The sequence below is a fragment of the Phalacrocorax aristotelis genome, chromosome W (assembly GCF_949628215.1).
Source record: "Phalacrocorax aristotelis chromosome W, bGulAri2.1, whole genome shotgun sequence".
Taxonomy (NCBI): Eukaryota; Metazoa; Chordata; class Aves; order Suliformes; family Phalacrocoracidae; genus Phalacrocorax; species Phalacrocorax aristotelis.
The window spans coordinates 30204141-30219899 of NC_134310.1; the positions used below are offsets into that span (position 1 = coordinate 30204141).

General features: G+C 66.1%; 2 protein-coding genes across 2 annotated transcripts; one reads left to right on the forward strand and one right to left on the reverse strand.

Moving 5' to 3' along the window:
* Positions 1-145: 145 nt before the first annotated feature.
* PRSS57 (serine protease 57) lies at positions 146-2425 on the forward strand. Its single transcript, XM_075077350.1, has 5 exons — positions 146-322; positions 591-744; positions 960-1104; positions 1600-1860; positions 1945-2425. The coding sequence occupies exons 1-5, from the start codon at positions 253-255 to the stop codon at positions 2122-2124; spliced, it is 810 nt and encodes a 269-aa protein (XP_074933451.1). The 5' UTR covers positions 146-252; the 3' UTR covers positions 2125-2425.
* Positions 2426-5274: 2849 nt separating this feature from the next.
* On the reverse strand, positions 5275-15121 carry FSTL3 (follistatin like 3). Its single transcript, XM_075077353.1, has 5 exons — positions 14957-15121; positions 11967-12152; positions 8784-8999; positions 6846-7073; positions 5275-6736 (listed from the first exon to the last, which is right to left on the reverse strand). Exons 1-5 carry the CDS (start codon positions 15012-15014, stop codon positions 6684-6686), a joined length of 741 nt encoding a protein of 246 aa, XP_074933454.1. The 5' UTR covers positions 15015-15121; the 3' UTR covers positions 5275-6683.
* Between the last annotated feature and the right edge of the window lie 638 nt (positions 15122-15759).

Below are 15759 nucleotides of genomic sequence, written 5' to 3' on the forward strand. Positions count from 1 at the left end.
CTTGCTTCCTTCCCCAGTCCGCTCTCCTCCCAGCAAGCAGCCGCTCTGGGGGAAGCTGCAACGCTGCATCTACCCCCGGCGCAGCATTGCACTGCCAGTGCCCGCCACCCCACAGCAATTGCACAAGGCAGCAGCACCCAGAGAGGAGGAAGCAGGAGGGAGATATCCACCGGCACCCAGGCAGAGTTATTTAAGCACCCGCCACCCCTGAGTGGCCCCAGAGGAGGTGGCAGTGGCCCGCTCTGTGCCAGCATGGTCATGGCTGGGCTGTTCATCCTCAGCCTGGGAGGCTCCGTCCTGCTCCCAGCACTGGCCCCAGCAGGTAACAGGAGAGCTGGGGCTGAGAGGGCTGCAGGGCTGGTCCCCACGGCCCAGGCGGGAGATGGGGACCCTGGGCTGGAGCACCGTAGTGCAGGGGAGGCTTTGCCCTGCCATGCTCAGCCCTCCTCGGCCAGAGCCAATGCTCAGCTGCTCCTTGGCACCTGTGGGTAGGGCTGGGGCGCTTGGGACATACAGCCAGGAGCAGGACAGACACAGGAGAGAGCTGTGCCCAGACTCCCCGGCAGCTGGTGACCACCTGCACCCACCAGGCACCCAGGGCAGCCGGATCATCGGGGGAAAGGCGGCGGTACCCCACTCCTGGCCCTTCACCGCCTCTATCCAGATGGATGGGCAGCATTTCTGCGGGGGCTTCCTGGTGTGGCCCAAGTGGGTGATGACAGCAGCCCACTGCCTCATTCCCAGGTGAGCCACTCTCCCACACAGGGCACGCACCTCCTGTTCCCCCCCACCCCGGGACAGGGCACACCCCCCTTCAAACAGATACCCCCATCCCAGGGGGTTACGCAGTCCTGGAGCAACCCTCCTCCCATCCATCCATGGTCCCCTTGAGCCCGCTTCTCCCCTTCCCCAGTCACCCCCAGCCGTGGCAGCACCCACTCAGGGCCCCTCTGCCACAGGCGCAACCCCTCGGTGCGCGTGGTGCTGGGCGCCCACAGGCTGCAGGAGCCCGAGAAGTCTCAGCAGGTCTTCAGCATTGTGGAGTCCATCGCCCACCCACGCTACAACCCCGGCTCGGTGGACAACGACATCCGCCTGCTCAGGGTGAGTCCCACGCGTGCCGCCGGCCGTCACGGACCTGCTTGCCAGGAGGTCGTAAGCATCCTCTGGCCAGAGGGTGGGGTGCCCCATGCCCCGCGGGGCGCAGGAGGGAAATGGGGTGCCCCATGCCCCGCGGGGTGCAGGAGGGAAATGTCCACGCGGGCCCGAGCCGACACTAGATGTCAGTGCTTCTCCGGAGAAGCGGGACCGAGCCGTGGGGTGTGATGGAGGCGGACGAGGACACGCCAACCTCAGCCCAATCGGCAGCTCCCTCCACTCCCGGGCAGCCATTCTCTAGAGCAGACTGGGACTGGCAGGGGGGCTGGCAGGGGGGCCCCCACCTCTGAAGAGGGAAGGGTAGGGCTGGGGCGGGCCAGCACAATCGGGGAGCTGGGGTAGCATGTGATGGGGTGCTGGGGGTCATGGCACCCAGGCAGGAGTGACTGGGGGGCTCTGCCCCACCAGCAAAGCCACCCACATCCCCGGCTCCCCTCCCAGCTGAACAGGTCTGCCACACTGAACGAGTACGTGAAGCGGGCCCGCCTGCCCTCACCGCACGTCGACCTGAAGCCTGGCACTGTCTGCTATGTGGTGGGGTGGGGGGACACCTCTAACTATGGTGACCAGCCCACCGAGCTGATGGAGACTGTCACCACCATCGTCAAGCGGAGACTCTGCCGAACGCTGTGGAAGGGCAAAGTCTCGCCCAACATGCTGTGCGGGGCCAGCCGCAACACCACGCTGCAGGGCGTCTGCGCGGTGAGTGCACTCCCCGCCCCGTGCCCCCCAGCCATCCCCCTCCAGGAGACCCACTAGTCTCCTTCCCACCCCTTTGCTTTGTAGGGCGACTCTGGGGGACCCCTGATCTTCAAGAAAAAGGTTTATGGCATCGTCTCGTTCTCTGGGGAGAGATGTGGGGACCGCCGGTACCCTGACATCTACACCAAGATCTCCAACTACATCGACTGGGTGAATCACACCGTGCACGGATACCGCCATCAGAAGGCAGAGACAAAGCCCTAGCCGGGGCTGGGAGGGGGTCCTGGAGGCAGACAGGCTGCAGGGAGAGGGGCTGAGGCATCCTGGCTGTCTGGCAGTGCCCAGGGTGGGAAAAGAGGACCAGGCCTCCCAGGTTCTCCCAGCTCTGGGGAGCTTGGGAGCTGATATTTAGGGGTCCTCAACCCAGGGCAGGGCAGGAGACCAGCTCTGCCTCTTGGCGAGGGGAGATGCATCCCCACCCTGGCAGTACAAGAAGCCCCAGCTCCTCACTCAGCCTCTCGCAGCAGCAGCATTTGCCTTCCTCAATAAAAACTTCATTCCCAGGCCTCTGTCCATTCATTTTCCCTCTCCCCACCCTGCACCCACTTAAGGGCCCTGGCTCTAGGACAGGCAGGAGCCCCAGGGACACTCACTCCCCACCAGACCCTGCCCACCCTGATCCTACCCCAGGGACCTGATGGGAAGGCTAAGACTGAGCCTGAGACCCACCTGCCCAGGGAGCCAGCAAAGCCTGGGCTAGGGTTTGAGTCCCCTTTAATCTCCTGGCAGCTGCTGAACCCGGGAGGCTGATTGGGGCCGATCCTTAACCCCACACTGCCCAGGCAGCTGCTGCCATCCTAATGGGGCTGGTGTTTCCCAGCTTTCCCCTCTCCTGTCCTGCCCCTGCCCACTGTAACCCCCTCTCTGGCCACCCTGCTGCTCCAGTTTTAGCTCTGGTCCCCTGCCAGACCCCAGCTTGTCCTGGGCTGAGGTGGCTGCAGCAGGGGGTGCAGGAGGAAGGTGGGAAGCACCAGCCCCTGCTCAGGACCAGGCCCTGCCCCGGGGGAGCCAGGATCCGCATCCAGGCGCTGCCACCCCACGGAGCATCCCCAGCAGCGCCTGAGCTGCCTTCCCGCCGGGGTGGGGCTCCCCATCCCATCCTGTCCCACCCCGTCTCATCCCATCTGTCTAGTCTTGGCCTGTCCCGTCCCGTCCCACACCGCAGCCTCCCCACCGCGCTAAGGGACCCCCCAAACAGGGGAACCACAGACACCTCCCGGGGGCAGATGGGCTCCCAGCCGCCCGGCTGCGCTGGCAGAGCCCGTGGGGATCCCATCGAAGGCCTCACCTGCCTCCCCGGCACGCTCGGGCGTGCAGACGGGCGCATGCCCTGGAGGGAGCTGGGCAGCCGCAGGCACAGGGGCCAGGAGCTGCCCATGCCAGCCGGGGACGGACGGACGTGTGTCGAGCTGCTGCTAGGTCTCAGCTGACACACACACACACACGGCGTGCGACTTTGCCCGGTGTCGCCACCATCTCCTGGGACAGACCCAGGCGTTCCCTGCTCCTGGTTGTTTGTTTTATCTGCAAATTGCTGTGGCTGTGGCTGTGGCCGGGGGCCGCGCCCCCCCACCCCCCAGGAGGTCCCGCAGGAGGCTGCAGCCGACCGCAGCATCCGGCTCGGGCCATCTACCCACCCCCGGGGGCTCTGCTGGGGGGGACGAAGGCCAGGCTAGGACACCATGCCAAGAGGTCCCCAGAAGGCACCCTCCCCTCTGTGGTCCCCATGGTGCCTGTGCTGGGGGCTCCAGGGGCTTTGGCTGCCCCATCCTCTCCAGATGCACTCCCGGCTCCCCACTGCGGAGCTTTACGTGAGGTCAGGGGCACACAGCCACGGGCATCAGTGGCCTTGGGGACAACGGGGGACACCCAGCAGAGGACAGACCCCTGCCAGGCTGCCAGCCTCCAAGGAAGCCCCAACTCCCTCTGGGCTCCTGGCACTGGCAGCATGGGCAGACCCCCCCAGGATGCTGGGGCAGGGCTGCCAGCCCCGGGGCTTCTGCACACTGCCGGGAAGCCTGGAGAGCTGGTGCCTGTCCCGGCTTGTCCCAGACCACCCAAAAACCGGCAAGAAGGCGGCGCCTGACTCACGGCCGTGTTTTGGAAGCCGAAATCTCCCGCTCATCGGTGGGAGCTGACGTCGCCGCCACAGCCTGTGCCCGCGGGCTCGGCATGTGGCAGCGCACCAGGCGCTTCAGGGGCCAAACCCTCTGTCCGGGGCAGGCGGAGGGAGGTGAGCTGCTTCGGGGAGGAAGGCGCTGCCGGCGGGCTGTAGAGGCCACACACCACCACGTGTGGGAAACGCTGGCACCAGGGAAAGTCCTGCGCAGCGTTTTGGCAGCTCCTTTACGCCCACCCCCAAAATCCATGGGTGGGGGGGTGTGTATGGCTGAGCTGGGTGGGTGGAGAGGGGCTGCAGGAGAGCCCCTGCTGTGCCCACCCAGGGTTGAGGTGCTGCTGCCCGGCAGCGGTGCCTGGCTGGGCTTAGCGCAGCTCTGGGGCACACGAGGCGCCTGGGTTTAAGCCTGGCTGCAGCCTGGGCTGGATCCTGTGCGATGCTCAGCACCCTTCTGGACCACAGGGAGGGCTGAGGGTGCTGGGTGCGGCCAGGAGCAAAGGTCTCGCTCCCCAGCACTGTTTTACGGTGCCTCAGTTTCCCCCTGTGTAACCCCCCTGCCCAGGTCTGGGGGGCAGTTGGGGGTCTATCAGAGCCAGCCCGGCCCCGGGAGCTCCCCGCTGCCATCAGGGCCGTGCCGGAGCCCATCCACGCCACAGGTCCTGAGCTGGGCACACAGGCCGGGCAGGGCTTGACCTATGCGAGGCTCGGTGGGGTCTGGGGGCTGCACCATGCCCCTCCCCGGCATGGGGGAAGCGCCGGCGGCTCCTGTTGAGCTCGGAGCGCCAAGCCGCAGGCTGCCGCCCGGGCTCCCACCGCCGGGGAAGCATCGCACATCAGGACCCAATTAATGGCAGGAATTGTTTTGTGAAATACCAAACCCTCATGGCACGGCCTGATATTGGGAACAGATTTATCTGCGCTGCTCTTCCCCGCTCTCCCCTTTCCTCCCGCTGCAGAGAACAGCCTCGGCCGGGCTGGAAAAACCCCAGCGCCAAGCCAAAGCAGATGCAGCCTGGGAGCAGGGCCGAGCTCCTCACCTGCTGCCAGGGGCTCTCCCACCCCATGTGCCCCCACGTCCCCCTGCCCGTACCTGCCTCGACCCCCGGACCCCCAGCGAGGGGCAAGCAGCGATGCCGCAGGCAGCACAGCCCTGCGGGAAACTGCCCCAGGGGAGGCAGCCGCTTCCTGCGGCCCCAGAACCTGCTGAACAAAACTGGACCCGCAGCACCGTTTATTCTTTTTTTTAATTATACTCCAAATTGTAACACAGCTGTAAAATGCCCCTAACAATACAGAATAGGAAATGTATATGTTCCCACAGCGTCTGCCTCAGGAATCAGAACGCAATCATACAAAAATAGAAAATAGGGTATTTTTATATATATTATATATATGATATTTATATAAAGGCAATAGCTTCTTGGTGTCAGAGATGAGATGGTATTTACATGGGTGACAACACACAAATGAGAGAAGTAGTAAAAATAAATACAGACGGTGTCGACAGAGCAGGGGGTGTGGGAGGTGGGGGCAGGCAGGGGCTGGGACTGCACAGCCGAGGGGGAGCCAGGCTGGGGGTCCCCGGGGGAGGGGGCAGGGCCATCACCCCTCTCCTGTCCCCCTCCGCCGAGCCGTGCTCCCCACGGCCACCCCGGCCCCGTGCCCCCGCAGCCCCTCTGCAGCGGGGCTGGGAGCGGAGCGCTGTCCCGGGGCACCGCACGGCTGCTTTGCCCAGTGCCAGCCCTGGAAACGGCCTGGGGGTCTGTGGACACCCCCCGCCCCCCCAGCAGCCTGGGATGCTCTCAAAGGGGTTTTGGCAGGGAGGGATGAAGAGGGGTCTGGGCAGGCCGGCCCCCAGGCAGTGGGCTCTGGGCAGGGGCACCTGCAGCAGCGGTGGGCACGGTGGGCCTGGGGGGACAGTCGTGCCCCCCGCTCAGGGCTGCCATGGCCCACAGTGGGCAGCGCTGCCCAGCCGCCATCACACCAGCTCTCCGGGCACTGGCATCCCCTCCGAGGATGGGTGGGAGCCTGGTCTGAATGGGCCCAGGAAAACCTAAACTAAAATCTGTTTTAACATACACATGCTAAAACTTTAGGAGGAAAAAAATACATAAAACATATATCTATCTATCTCCAATCAGATGCAGCACCATGCTGTCTTTCCTGCTGCTGGCAGCTGGAGCTGAGCCCCTCTGGGGAAGGCAAAAGCGCAGATTCCCTCTAGACCTCGAGGTCCTGGCCAGAAACGTCAGCAGAGTACCAAGAATTCAATCCAAAAATAAATAGGCCCAGGGCTGCCGGCCAAGGACACGTGGGGGGGCCAAACGCGCGGCAGCACGGATGCCCCCTCAGCGCCGTGCCGGCCATGAGGAAGGGCTGTACGAGTGCCGGGAGCGGGCGCCGGCCGGTGGAGAGCTCTGCAGGCACCGGAGCATCCCTGGGGTGGCTCGGCATCGCTCCAGCCACACGGGCTGGGAGCCCCCTCCCCTGCTGGCAGGACCAAGAATCGGGCCCCCTGCAACTGCATAACATACACAGGTATAAATAAGGATCTTTTTATCTTAATAAATATCAGGTATACGGTTTGTACAATATACACATAATGCCCCTGTCTCCTGGGTCCAGCCTTGCGGCGAGGGAGGATTCACACGTAGTTCTCTTCGGCATTGCCAGTCTCCGACGAGAATTTGGCCGCAGCTGGAAACAGAGCGGGAGAAGGGGGAGAGGCGGTGAGGGGGGCGTGAGGGGCAGCCGGGCGCAGGGGGTCCGAGCCCACTCCCCCCCGCCCCCAGGACGCCCCGCTCACCTGAGCAGCTCCCGTAGTGGCGCACGCCGATGGAGCGGCCGCGGTGGCAGGTGGCCCGCCGGAGGTGGCACGCCGAGGGGTAGGTGACGTTGTTGTTGCCGCAGAGAGCGTGGTCCAGGCTGGTGGGCTCGGGGCAGGGAGCCGTCCGGCACATCACGCAGTGGGCGCTGCCCGTCTGGTCCACCACGCAGGTGTGGGTGCCGGGACACACCACGCTGGAGCAGGACTCTGCGGGGAAGCACACGCAGCCGTGGCTGAGCCTCCCCGGCCGAGGTGAGCCGGGGACAGCCGTCCTCCCGCTGCGGCTCCTCTGACCCCGGTGGGCAGCACGCATCATCCCAGGGAAACCCGGGCAGCTCGGGTCCCCTTTAGCTACCGGGGGACAGAGTGGAGCCAGGGCGGAGGGTCCCAAGCTCCCCCACCGCCGCCACAGCTGAGGACAGGAGCTGGCAGGGGCCGATGTCGCAGGCGCGAGGGTCAGCGTGGCCCCGCAGCCCTTGGGGAGGGGGAGCTGACGTCCGGCTGCAGAGCCTGAGCGCGTGGGGCTGAGCCTGGCTTGGCACAGTGGGACCTCGCTGGGGCAAGAGGGGCACAGCCCACGCAGGTGCCTTGGCAGAGGGAGCCGCAGCCGCTCCGGCCAGCCTGGCAGCCGCCGCGCGCCCCGGCGAGAGGGGAAGGGCAGGGTCACCCTGGACTCGACCCAGCCCTGCGAGCGAGGGCGCACGGGGGCGGGGGGCAGCAGGAGCTTGCACAGACAGGATCAGGCCCTGCACAGAGCTCTGCTGGGCTGGCACAGAGCAGGGGGCTCATGCACCCCCATATCCCGCAGCAAAACCCTGGGGTCTACGCAGCCTGCCAGCCCCCCTGCCCTGGCACAACCCCGCAGCAGCAGCGGGGACACGGCGGGACCCACAGCACTCCCCGGACACCATAAACACTTCATAACGCCATCCCTCCGCCTTCCTCTCTTTCCCTGCTGGATTGGAAGGAGATTTGGCATCTGCAACTCCCAGTTCGCAACTCACATTTCTTGCCCTGCATTTCCCTGTGCAATCCAGAGCCTGACAGGCAAAGCGTTTCAGAGAGGAGGGCTGGCAAAAATAATCATAATAATTCTGACAGTTCTTGGCAGGGCAAGGAGGATTGCTGCTCTCTTTAACAAAACAACAAAAAAAGGGGCTCGATGTTTGTAAGTGACATTTGATGGACTGTTGTTCCTCAGCCCGCGGTGAGGCTAAACCCCCGTAGCACTGACAGGCTGCGTCGGCATCACAGGCGGCTTCGCTGCCGCGTCCCCGCCGCGGTGGCCGGGCCAGGGCCGTGGGCAGCCGGCGGGTGCCAGCCGGGCGGCTGCCAGCTCGGAGCCGCTCCAGCCGGCTGCGGGCAGCACAACGAGGGCGACGCTGAGGGACGTGACTCCCCTGCGGGCTGGGGGCCACAGCTGCCCGTCAGCGCCAGGCTGGCTGCGGAGCGACGCTCCCTCGCCAGGCACAGAGCCCCGTGTGCCGCAGGCAAAGCTCTGCGCCGGGGCAGACCTTCCCGCCCCGGGCACAGCCAGGGACCGGCACCGGTTACAAACCCTCGGTGCCGTGCTGGTGGAGCTGAAGCCTCGGGACGATGGGAGCAGCCGGTGCTCGGGGCAGGACACGCTGCCCACAGCGTGGGGAGGACAGGGGAGGCCCGGGTTCCCGGGTGGGAGAGGGGAGGACGTGCCTGGATGTGCTAGCACGACACGGCAGGGCGACCCTTCCTCTGCGCACCAGAGCGGCTTGCGGTGCGCCAGGAGAGCCGGCGAGCGTGTGGGCCTGGGGACCCACGCTGCCGTTCATCTCCTTCCGCATGGGCGCAGCTCGGACCAGTCCCACATGGAGCTGGGAGCAGAAGGACCACAGGGGATGGGGACGGAATGAAACGGGGTGGGGGCACGACCGGACCTACTTTTGCATTTGCCCTGGTACATCACTTCGAGGTCAGGGTGGTCTCTGCACTTGGCCGTCAGCAGGTCGCACTCGTCTCGGTAGGTGTAGCCGTCGGAGCCGCAGACCTGCAGCTTGCGGGGCAGGCTGGAGCAGTCGGGGGCGCAGGCGCACTGGGGACGCCCGTGCTTCATCTTGCAGACCTTGTCGGGGCCGCACACCACCCCCTCGCAGCTCTCTGGGGACAGAGGGGAGCAGCACGTGAGGAAGCGGCAACGGCTGCCACCCACGAGGGAAGGATCCATCCTGCCCGGGCTGGCCTGCACCCCAACCCCATGGCCACACCGCGTAGCACCAACCAGGACGGGCCTGGCATCAGCCCTCAGGGTCCCGAATCCCTCCCGGGGTCACAACACACATGCTGACGCCGAGCTGCCCTGAGCAGCATCTGGATCTGCTCAGCTCCACCAAGGAGCAGGTCGTTGGCTTGAGCTCCGCACGATCGTCCAGCACTCGCCCCAGCCAGAGCCCCGGCCCTCCGCTCAGCACCAGCTAACTCATTTCTACGTATTTATTTTTTTGGAAGGAGACATTTCTTTTTCTTGTGCAATGGAAAAAATCTATCTCCGTAAGGCCCCAGCTCCTCCAGAAGGAGCTGGGCTTCGCAAGTTGTCTGGGCAATCAAGAACTCCGCTTCCACCAGACAATACCCAGCCCTGTTTCACTCCAGGCCTCCGTGACTTGAACACAAGAGCGGTACGCAGCAGCGAGCGCAGATCCCCAGACAGGCGGCCGCTTTGTCCCCCGGGTCGCCTCCCGGCCAGCACGGGGGCCGGGTTCAGAGGGTCCTGCCAGCTCCCGGCACTGCCCCGGGGCCGTGCCCACGCTGGCGGGGATGGAGAGGGGCCGCTGGCTCCGACCAGGGGCCCATCCTGGATGCTGGTGCCTCCATGGGGAGAGGCAAAGGGGTCAGCACCCAGCCCACGGTGGGGACAGGGGCTACTGGCTGGGGCAGCCGGAAGCCCCTCGCTCCCCCCAAGCACATATACAGCCCTCACCCCAAATGGACCCTTTGCCCCCTGGTACACGAGCGATGCCAGGAGTTGGGGGGCGCAGGGCTGCCTCTGGATGCAGGGATGTGGCTCCATAAGCACCCCCAGGGAGGAAGGCCAGGCAGGCCCCAGAAACTTCCCGAGGCAGGGATTCACCCCCAAGCAGGAGGGATTCCCGCAGACAGGGTGTGTGCTGGGAGCTGTTGGGAGGTACAGAGGGGGATTTCCCTGCAGGAGATGGGTCACTTTGGGAGACAGCATTGGGGGGGGGGGGGGGGGGGAGGGGGGCAGGAGGGGGAGGAGGAAGGGGAAATTCCCCGTCTGCTTGGCCCAGCTCTCCCCAGGGGAAATTCCCTGGTGGGAAACAGACAGTTTCCCAGTTTGCTCCCTAATTTCCATAGCTGGGGCCTGTCCAAGGGAAGGGGAGAGCAGCAGGCTGAGCCCCAGCAGCATCTCTGCTGAAAGCCACAGGGATGAGACCCTGGGACAGAGGGGCATGGCCTGTGCCCCAGGACTGCTGGAACAAGCGGGACCCTCGTCGCCCTCTGCTCTGGGATGCTGCATGGCAGGGTCCGTCCGTTCAGACTGCCTCAGCAAGGCAGGGAGGCGGCGGGGCCATACGTCCGTGACCCCGACCCCACAGCCCGGCTCTCCCGCCCTGCGCCAGGTCCCCGGGGGGGACGCTGTGTCCCCAGCAGCTGCAGCCAGGAATTTTGCCTCCCCACCGGAGGCCCATTGTGGAGCCCCAGGGGTCTGGCCAGTACCTTCCCGCGGGGCTCGGCCGCCCTGGCTGCTGGCGCAGGGCTGGTGGCTGCAGCCCACTTTATCCTGGAGTAACCTCTCCTGGCGCTGCGAGCCCGGGGAGTGGGAGCACAGCTCCTCTCATCCACCCTTTTCCAAGGCCTCCAGCTCGCTCGAGCCCGGTGGGGAGCAGCACCAGCTCCATCTGGATGGGACAGTCAGGGGCTTTCTGAAGGGTGGGGAGTTGCGGTGTACATGCTGGCCAGGCTCTCCGGCAATTTCAGCAAAGGTTCTGCTCCCACACAGCGATGATCCCCAGTGCCCGCTGCTGTCTGTGGCCACTGAGAGCCCCCCATATCCCCCAGCCTCCCTGAGAGATGAGGGCAGACCCCTGGGATGAGGGCTGCCCATCCCCACCACACTGCCCCAGGCAGGGGGGGAGCCGCGCTCCCTGGCCAGCCCCTGGAGAGGGTCTCGGTGCTCCTGGCACCCACCAAGCAGGGCCAGCCTGCCCAGCTGCCACGGGGCTGAGCCCATGGTGGGAGACGGGGCAGAAAGCCAGGGCCAGGATCTCACTCACCCTTCAGCTGCGTGTGACCCCGAGCCTCGCCAGGACAGGACGGAGGAGCAGCCAGGGCAGCAGCACCGAGGGGTGCAGAGGGGTCAGGAGAAGTGGTTTTAAGAGCCTTCCCCGCCAGCTTTAAGCAAATAACAACGTGACCTTCCAAAGACCTGCTCCTGCCTACTATGGTCAGCAGGTCCTCGAGCATGTTCTCACACGGCCACGCAAGTGCAACTGGGGGATCCGTGCCTCTGGTGCACGCCAAAACATCTGGCGGGGCTGGAACTCACAGCTGGAGAGTTTCCACTTCTGGAACTGCCCGTTACATAAAGCCATTTCACACACATGCTGGGAGGAGGCAGGGGGAGCAGAGGGAGAGAAATAGATCTTTTTTTCCTTAAAAAAAACTTCAGAAGTTTCCCTCTGAGCAGACCTGGCAAGGGTAGGGGCCGGAGGCCCCAGGCACAGCAGCATTAACCTGGGAACAGGGAGCCCCAGCTCCACTCCTTCCACTCGGGCTGCCCAGCCAAGCCCCAGGTCACGCATCCCACTCCAGAGTGGGGATACAAAGATACACATAGTGAGAGCTGCCAGGGGATGGAGGCTGTCCATGAGCCCTGGCCCCCTGGCAGCATCTGTCCCAGAGCTGCAGCAGCAGAAGCATGGGGTCAGCAGTCCCTGGGGTCCCTGTGCCATCCCAGACAGCCCAGGAGGGCACTGGACAGCCCTGCCTGGGGAGGGGCAGCCCAGCCCCATCGCTGCTGCTTCACCCGGAGCTGTGGGCTCCGAGCATCCTCCCCGAGCAGAGCTCAGCCCTGCCGCAGCCCACTCGCCCCACAGCCACGCTCACCTTTGCAAGGGTGGCAGGTCACCAGCCCCAGGAAGCCCAGCAGGCTGATCTTGTTGCCTGGGTAGGTGTAATTAGACCAAGCCACGTCCACATTGCCGTTGGCACAGCATTCCTCCCACGTCACGCCCGTCTTCAGGATCATGGTGCACTTGGCCTCCTTCCCCTGCTGCAGCCAGCAGATCCCACCTGCGGAGAGGGTAGAGGGTGAGGGGCCCCCGCTGCGCTGTGCTACCACGCGAAGGGCAGCCAGACCCTGCCATGGCCAGGCCACCGGCAGGGCAGAGGCATGGGGACAGCACCAGTACCCGGGAATGGTCAGCGTGGGACAAGCTGGGAACTTAAAGAGGCTCCATGCTGGCTCCCACCTCTCCTGTGGCACAAGGGCTGTCCCGGAGCAGGCGTCCCTGTGGGCCCCCGGCACAGTGCGGCAGGTCTGTGCCCACACTGCTGTCCCAATGCCCCGAGGTCCCGGCAGCCCGGCTCCTCTGGCAACATGCGTGAAACCCAGCACTGGGACTGCAGGGATGCATCAGTTATCCCTGCACTCACAACCGATGCTCTGGGAGATGGTCAGCTGGCAAGCCAGGGTGTGGGCTTGCAGCTTGCCCTGCCCTCCCTGCATCGCTGCCTAACTCCTGCCTGACCCCACAGAGGGGAGGCTCTAGCCCCCACCACCTCCCCACAGGGACACGGGAAGCAGGGCTGACGGGCACCTGGGCTGCGAGTGCTAGACCCCCAGCAGCACGTGCCAGCAGCCCCACGGAAGGCTGGGCACTGTCCCCCCAGTGCGGGGGCCTGACACCCACAGCCTTTGCGAGGAGAGGCCGAGGCACCGGCTGGAGAACAGGGCACTTGACACAGCCCTTGGGACGGGGCCAGCCCAGCGGCATCAGATCCCTCTGACTCAAAAGCTTGTTTGTTCCTTAACCCCACGAGCGAATCAGTTATATTTTTTTTTTTTGTGAGTGATTCCTTTGCAATTTCCGCCTCTGCAAACCAGCCTCTTCTGACGCTTATTTGGGTTTATGCTCTCATTAGCTGCGTTTGAGGTTTGTTAAACAGCTAAAGATGCAAGGGAGGGATGGGGGAAGGGACAGATCCTGCCGGTGCCAGGCTGGAGTTGCTCCCCTTCAAAGTAGGGATTCACCCTGCTCCAAAGTAAGGTCAGCACCCGCCTCGGACCCCAGGTGTGTGTCATCCCCACCCACCCCCCGCCATGCACCCAGTTTTCATTCAGCCAAAAGCATGTGGGGCTCCAGGCCCGGCTACATCCAGCCGCAGCTCCGCAGGGTGGATGTGAATGGAGCAAACCCTTGGGCTGCGGCAATCAGCGGCCTGGACATGTCTGGAAGCATCGGCCAGGCAACACACCTCTGCCATCGGTGGGTTTATCCCCCATGGATTTGTCCAATTGCTCTTTCAAGCTTAGTTTTCCTTTATAGGAGCCCGTGGCCCCAGCTCCCCAACAGTACCAAGCTCCCTGGGAGCCACGTGCTGGCTTTGGACCATGCTCACCCCGCAACTGCCACCCGCGGGCACAGCCGCACACAGAGCGATCCCACCCGCCACAGGACAGATCCACACACCCCCTGCCCACACGCCCAGCCTCTGGGGTGCAGCCCCGGGCAGTGGCACTGGGGCACCCGCCGCCTCCCGAGCCACGCTGCGGTGTGGGGACGCTGACAGGGGATGTGCCTCAGGCTGGGAGGATGGAGCCCACCCGCCCTGCAAGCGGAGCCAGGCAGCTGCAGCCTGGAGAAGGGCAGCGCAGGGCTCTAGGGGCACCCCATCCTCAGAGCCTCGGCCGCGAGGGTGCAGCGCTCCCATGCTCAGCATGGCTGGAGGATCCGGGCTCTGGCCAGGGGGGGATGCAGCGTGTCCCTGCCTGGGGCCTTCCAGCACTTGTACTTGACCCTGCGAAGCAGCAAGCGGAAATCCCGTGGGCTGGGGCGATGCCAAATGCGATCCCGGGGGCTGCAGCAGCACAAGGGGCCTCTCGGGAGCCTTCCCCGCCTGTTAGGGCATCCTGACCTGCCGCTATCTGGGGAGCGTGGCGCCTGCCCACGCTGGCAGGGAGCGATGGAGAGAAACGGGACCGCGTGGGGGGAAGACGGAAACTCCAGCACCGCTGCGGGAGAGCCGACGCTGGCAGCAGCAGCCACGGCTCCACAGCGCTGGAAAGGGCTGCTGGAGCTCTGGACCGGGGTCCGGGCCTGGGTGCTGGGATGGCTTCCCTGCGAGGAAACAGCTACCGAAGAGCCCGGACACCTCCCAAGCGCCCACAAGTGCTGCCAGCACTGTCAGCCGAACCGGGAGGGGTTCAAGCTGCAAACTCCACACCCAGATCATGAATCGGCCGCCGTTCCCAGTTCTTCCTACCCAGCGCACAAAGCTCCAGAGCACAGCTCTCCTGCCCCCCAGCCTGGGGAGAGGGACCCCCTTCCCAAGAGGCGCCCTGGGAGCAATGTGGGGGGCCTGGCAGGGCCAGCCAGGCTGCTGCCGTGGTCGCCCCCATCCCAGGGCATGCAGGGGTGCGGGATGTCGGGGTCGGGCACCAGCACTGCCACGATACGGGATGTGGCAGCGGGGCCGTGCGGGACCCTGGGCACTCGCTCCCGCTGCGGCAGCCCCGGGACCGAGTCTGATGGAGGCGACTGCCCCGGGGAGGGACAGCCGGGGGACAGGGGCCACCCGAGTGGCACCGGGCACCTGAGAGCCTCCCGGGAAGGAGCCCAGCCCGGCCCCGCAGCCCGCACCCCCCAGCCCGGGGCAGGGGGAGCAGATAGCGGCGCCCGGAGGCGGGGCGGGGCCCCGGTAACGGCGCCGGGACCCCGGGCCGGGCCGCCCCTGTCCCAAGCACCTGTCGGTGGGGCCGGGCCGGGGCGCGGCGGCGGCACCGACGGCCGGAAGGGCGAGTGGCCCAGGCGGGAGCGGCTGCCCCGGTGCCCCCCCCCCACCCCCCCGCCGGGACCCCCCCGGGCGGCACTCACCGTGCGCGGCGGCGGGGCTGCAGAGGGCGAGCAGGCAGAGCGCCAGCCGCAGCGGCATGGCCGGGCCGGGGCGGCGGGACGGGCCGGGACGGGGCCGGGACGCTCCGGCGACCTGTTGCCTGTGCGGCGGCGGCGGGGCCGGCGGCGCTATAAAGCGGCGGGGCGGCGTGAATCACCGGGCGGGGCGGCGGCGGGGGGGCCGCGGCCGGGGGCGGGGGCAGCGGGGCGGGGGTGGAAGTTGGGGGGCGAGGGGACGGGTGCTGAGGGTTGGAGTGCAAGGGAGGGGAGCGGGAGGGGGGTGAGGATGGAAATTCGGGTGCAAGGGGGGGGTGCGGGGGTGTCGATGAGAGCGCGGGGGGAGGGGTGGGAGCGGGGGGGCAGCGAGGGTCTCCTCGCCAGCGCCTGCGAGTGCCGGGTGGGCGGGTGTCGTGGTGGCGATGTGTCCGTGTGTCCTCCAGCCCGAGCGGGGGGCCGGCCCCCCGCAGCTAGATCGCACCGGGATGTGGATGGGGAGGGGCGGGTTTGGGGGTGAGCCCCGTGCTCGGGGTGCGGAGGTGGCGGAGCCCAGCAGCGGCACAAGGCCCGGGGCAGAGAGAGCAGAGACGCGTCCCGGGAGACCCCGGGGCGTGGGGGACCGCTGGGGCCTGGGCACTGCCCAGAGCAGCTCCCCCGCCCGACCCTGTCCCTCCCGCACGCCGCTCCTTCCCCACCCACCCATCCTCGCGTGAACCCTCTGTGTGCCTCCTCCCACCCTCCTCCTCCTCCCCACAGCAGCCCCGTCTGGCAGCAGAGTTATGGTAAGG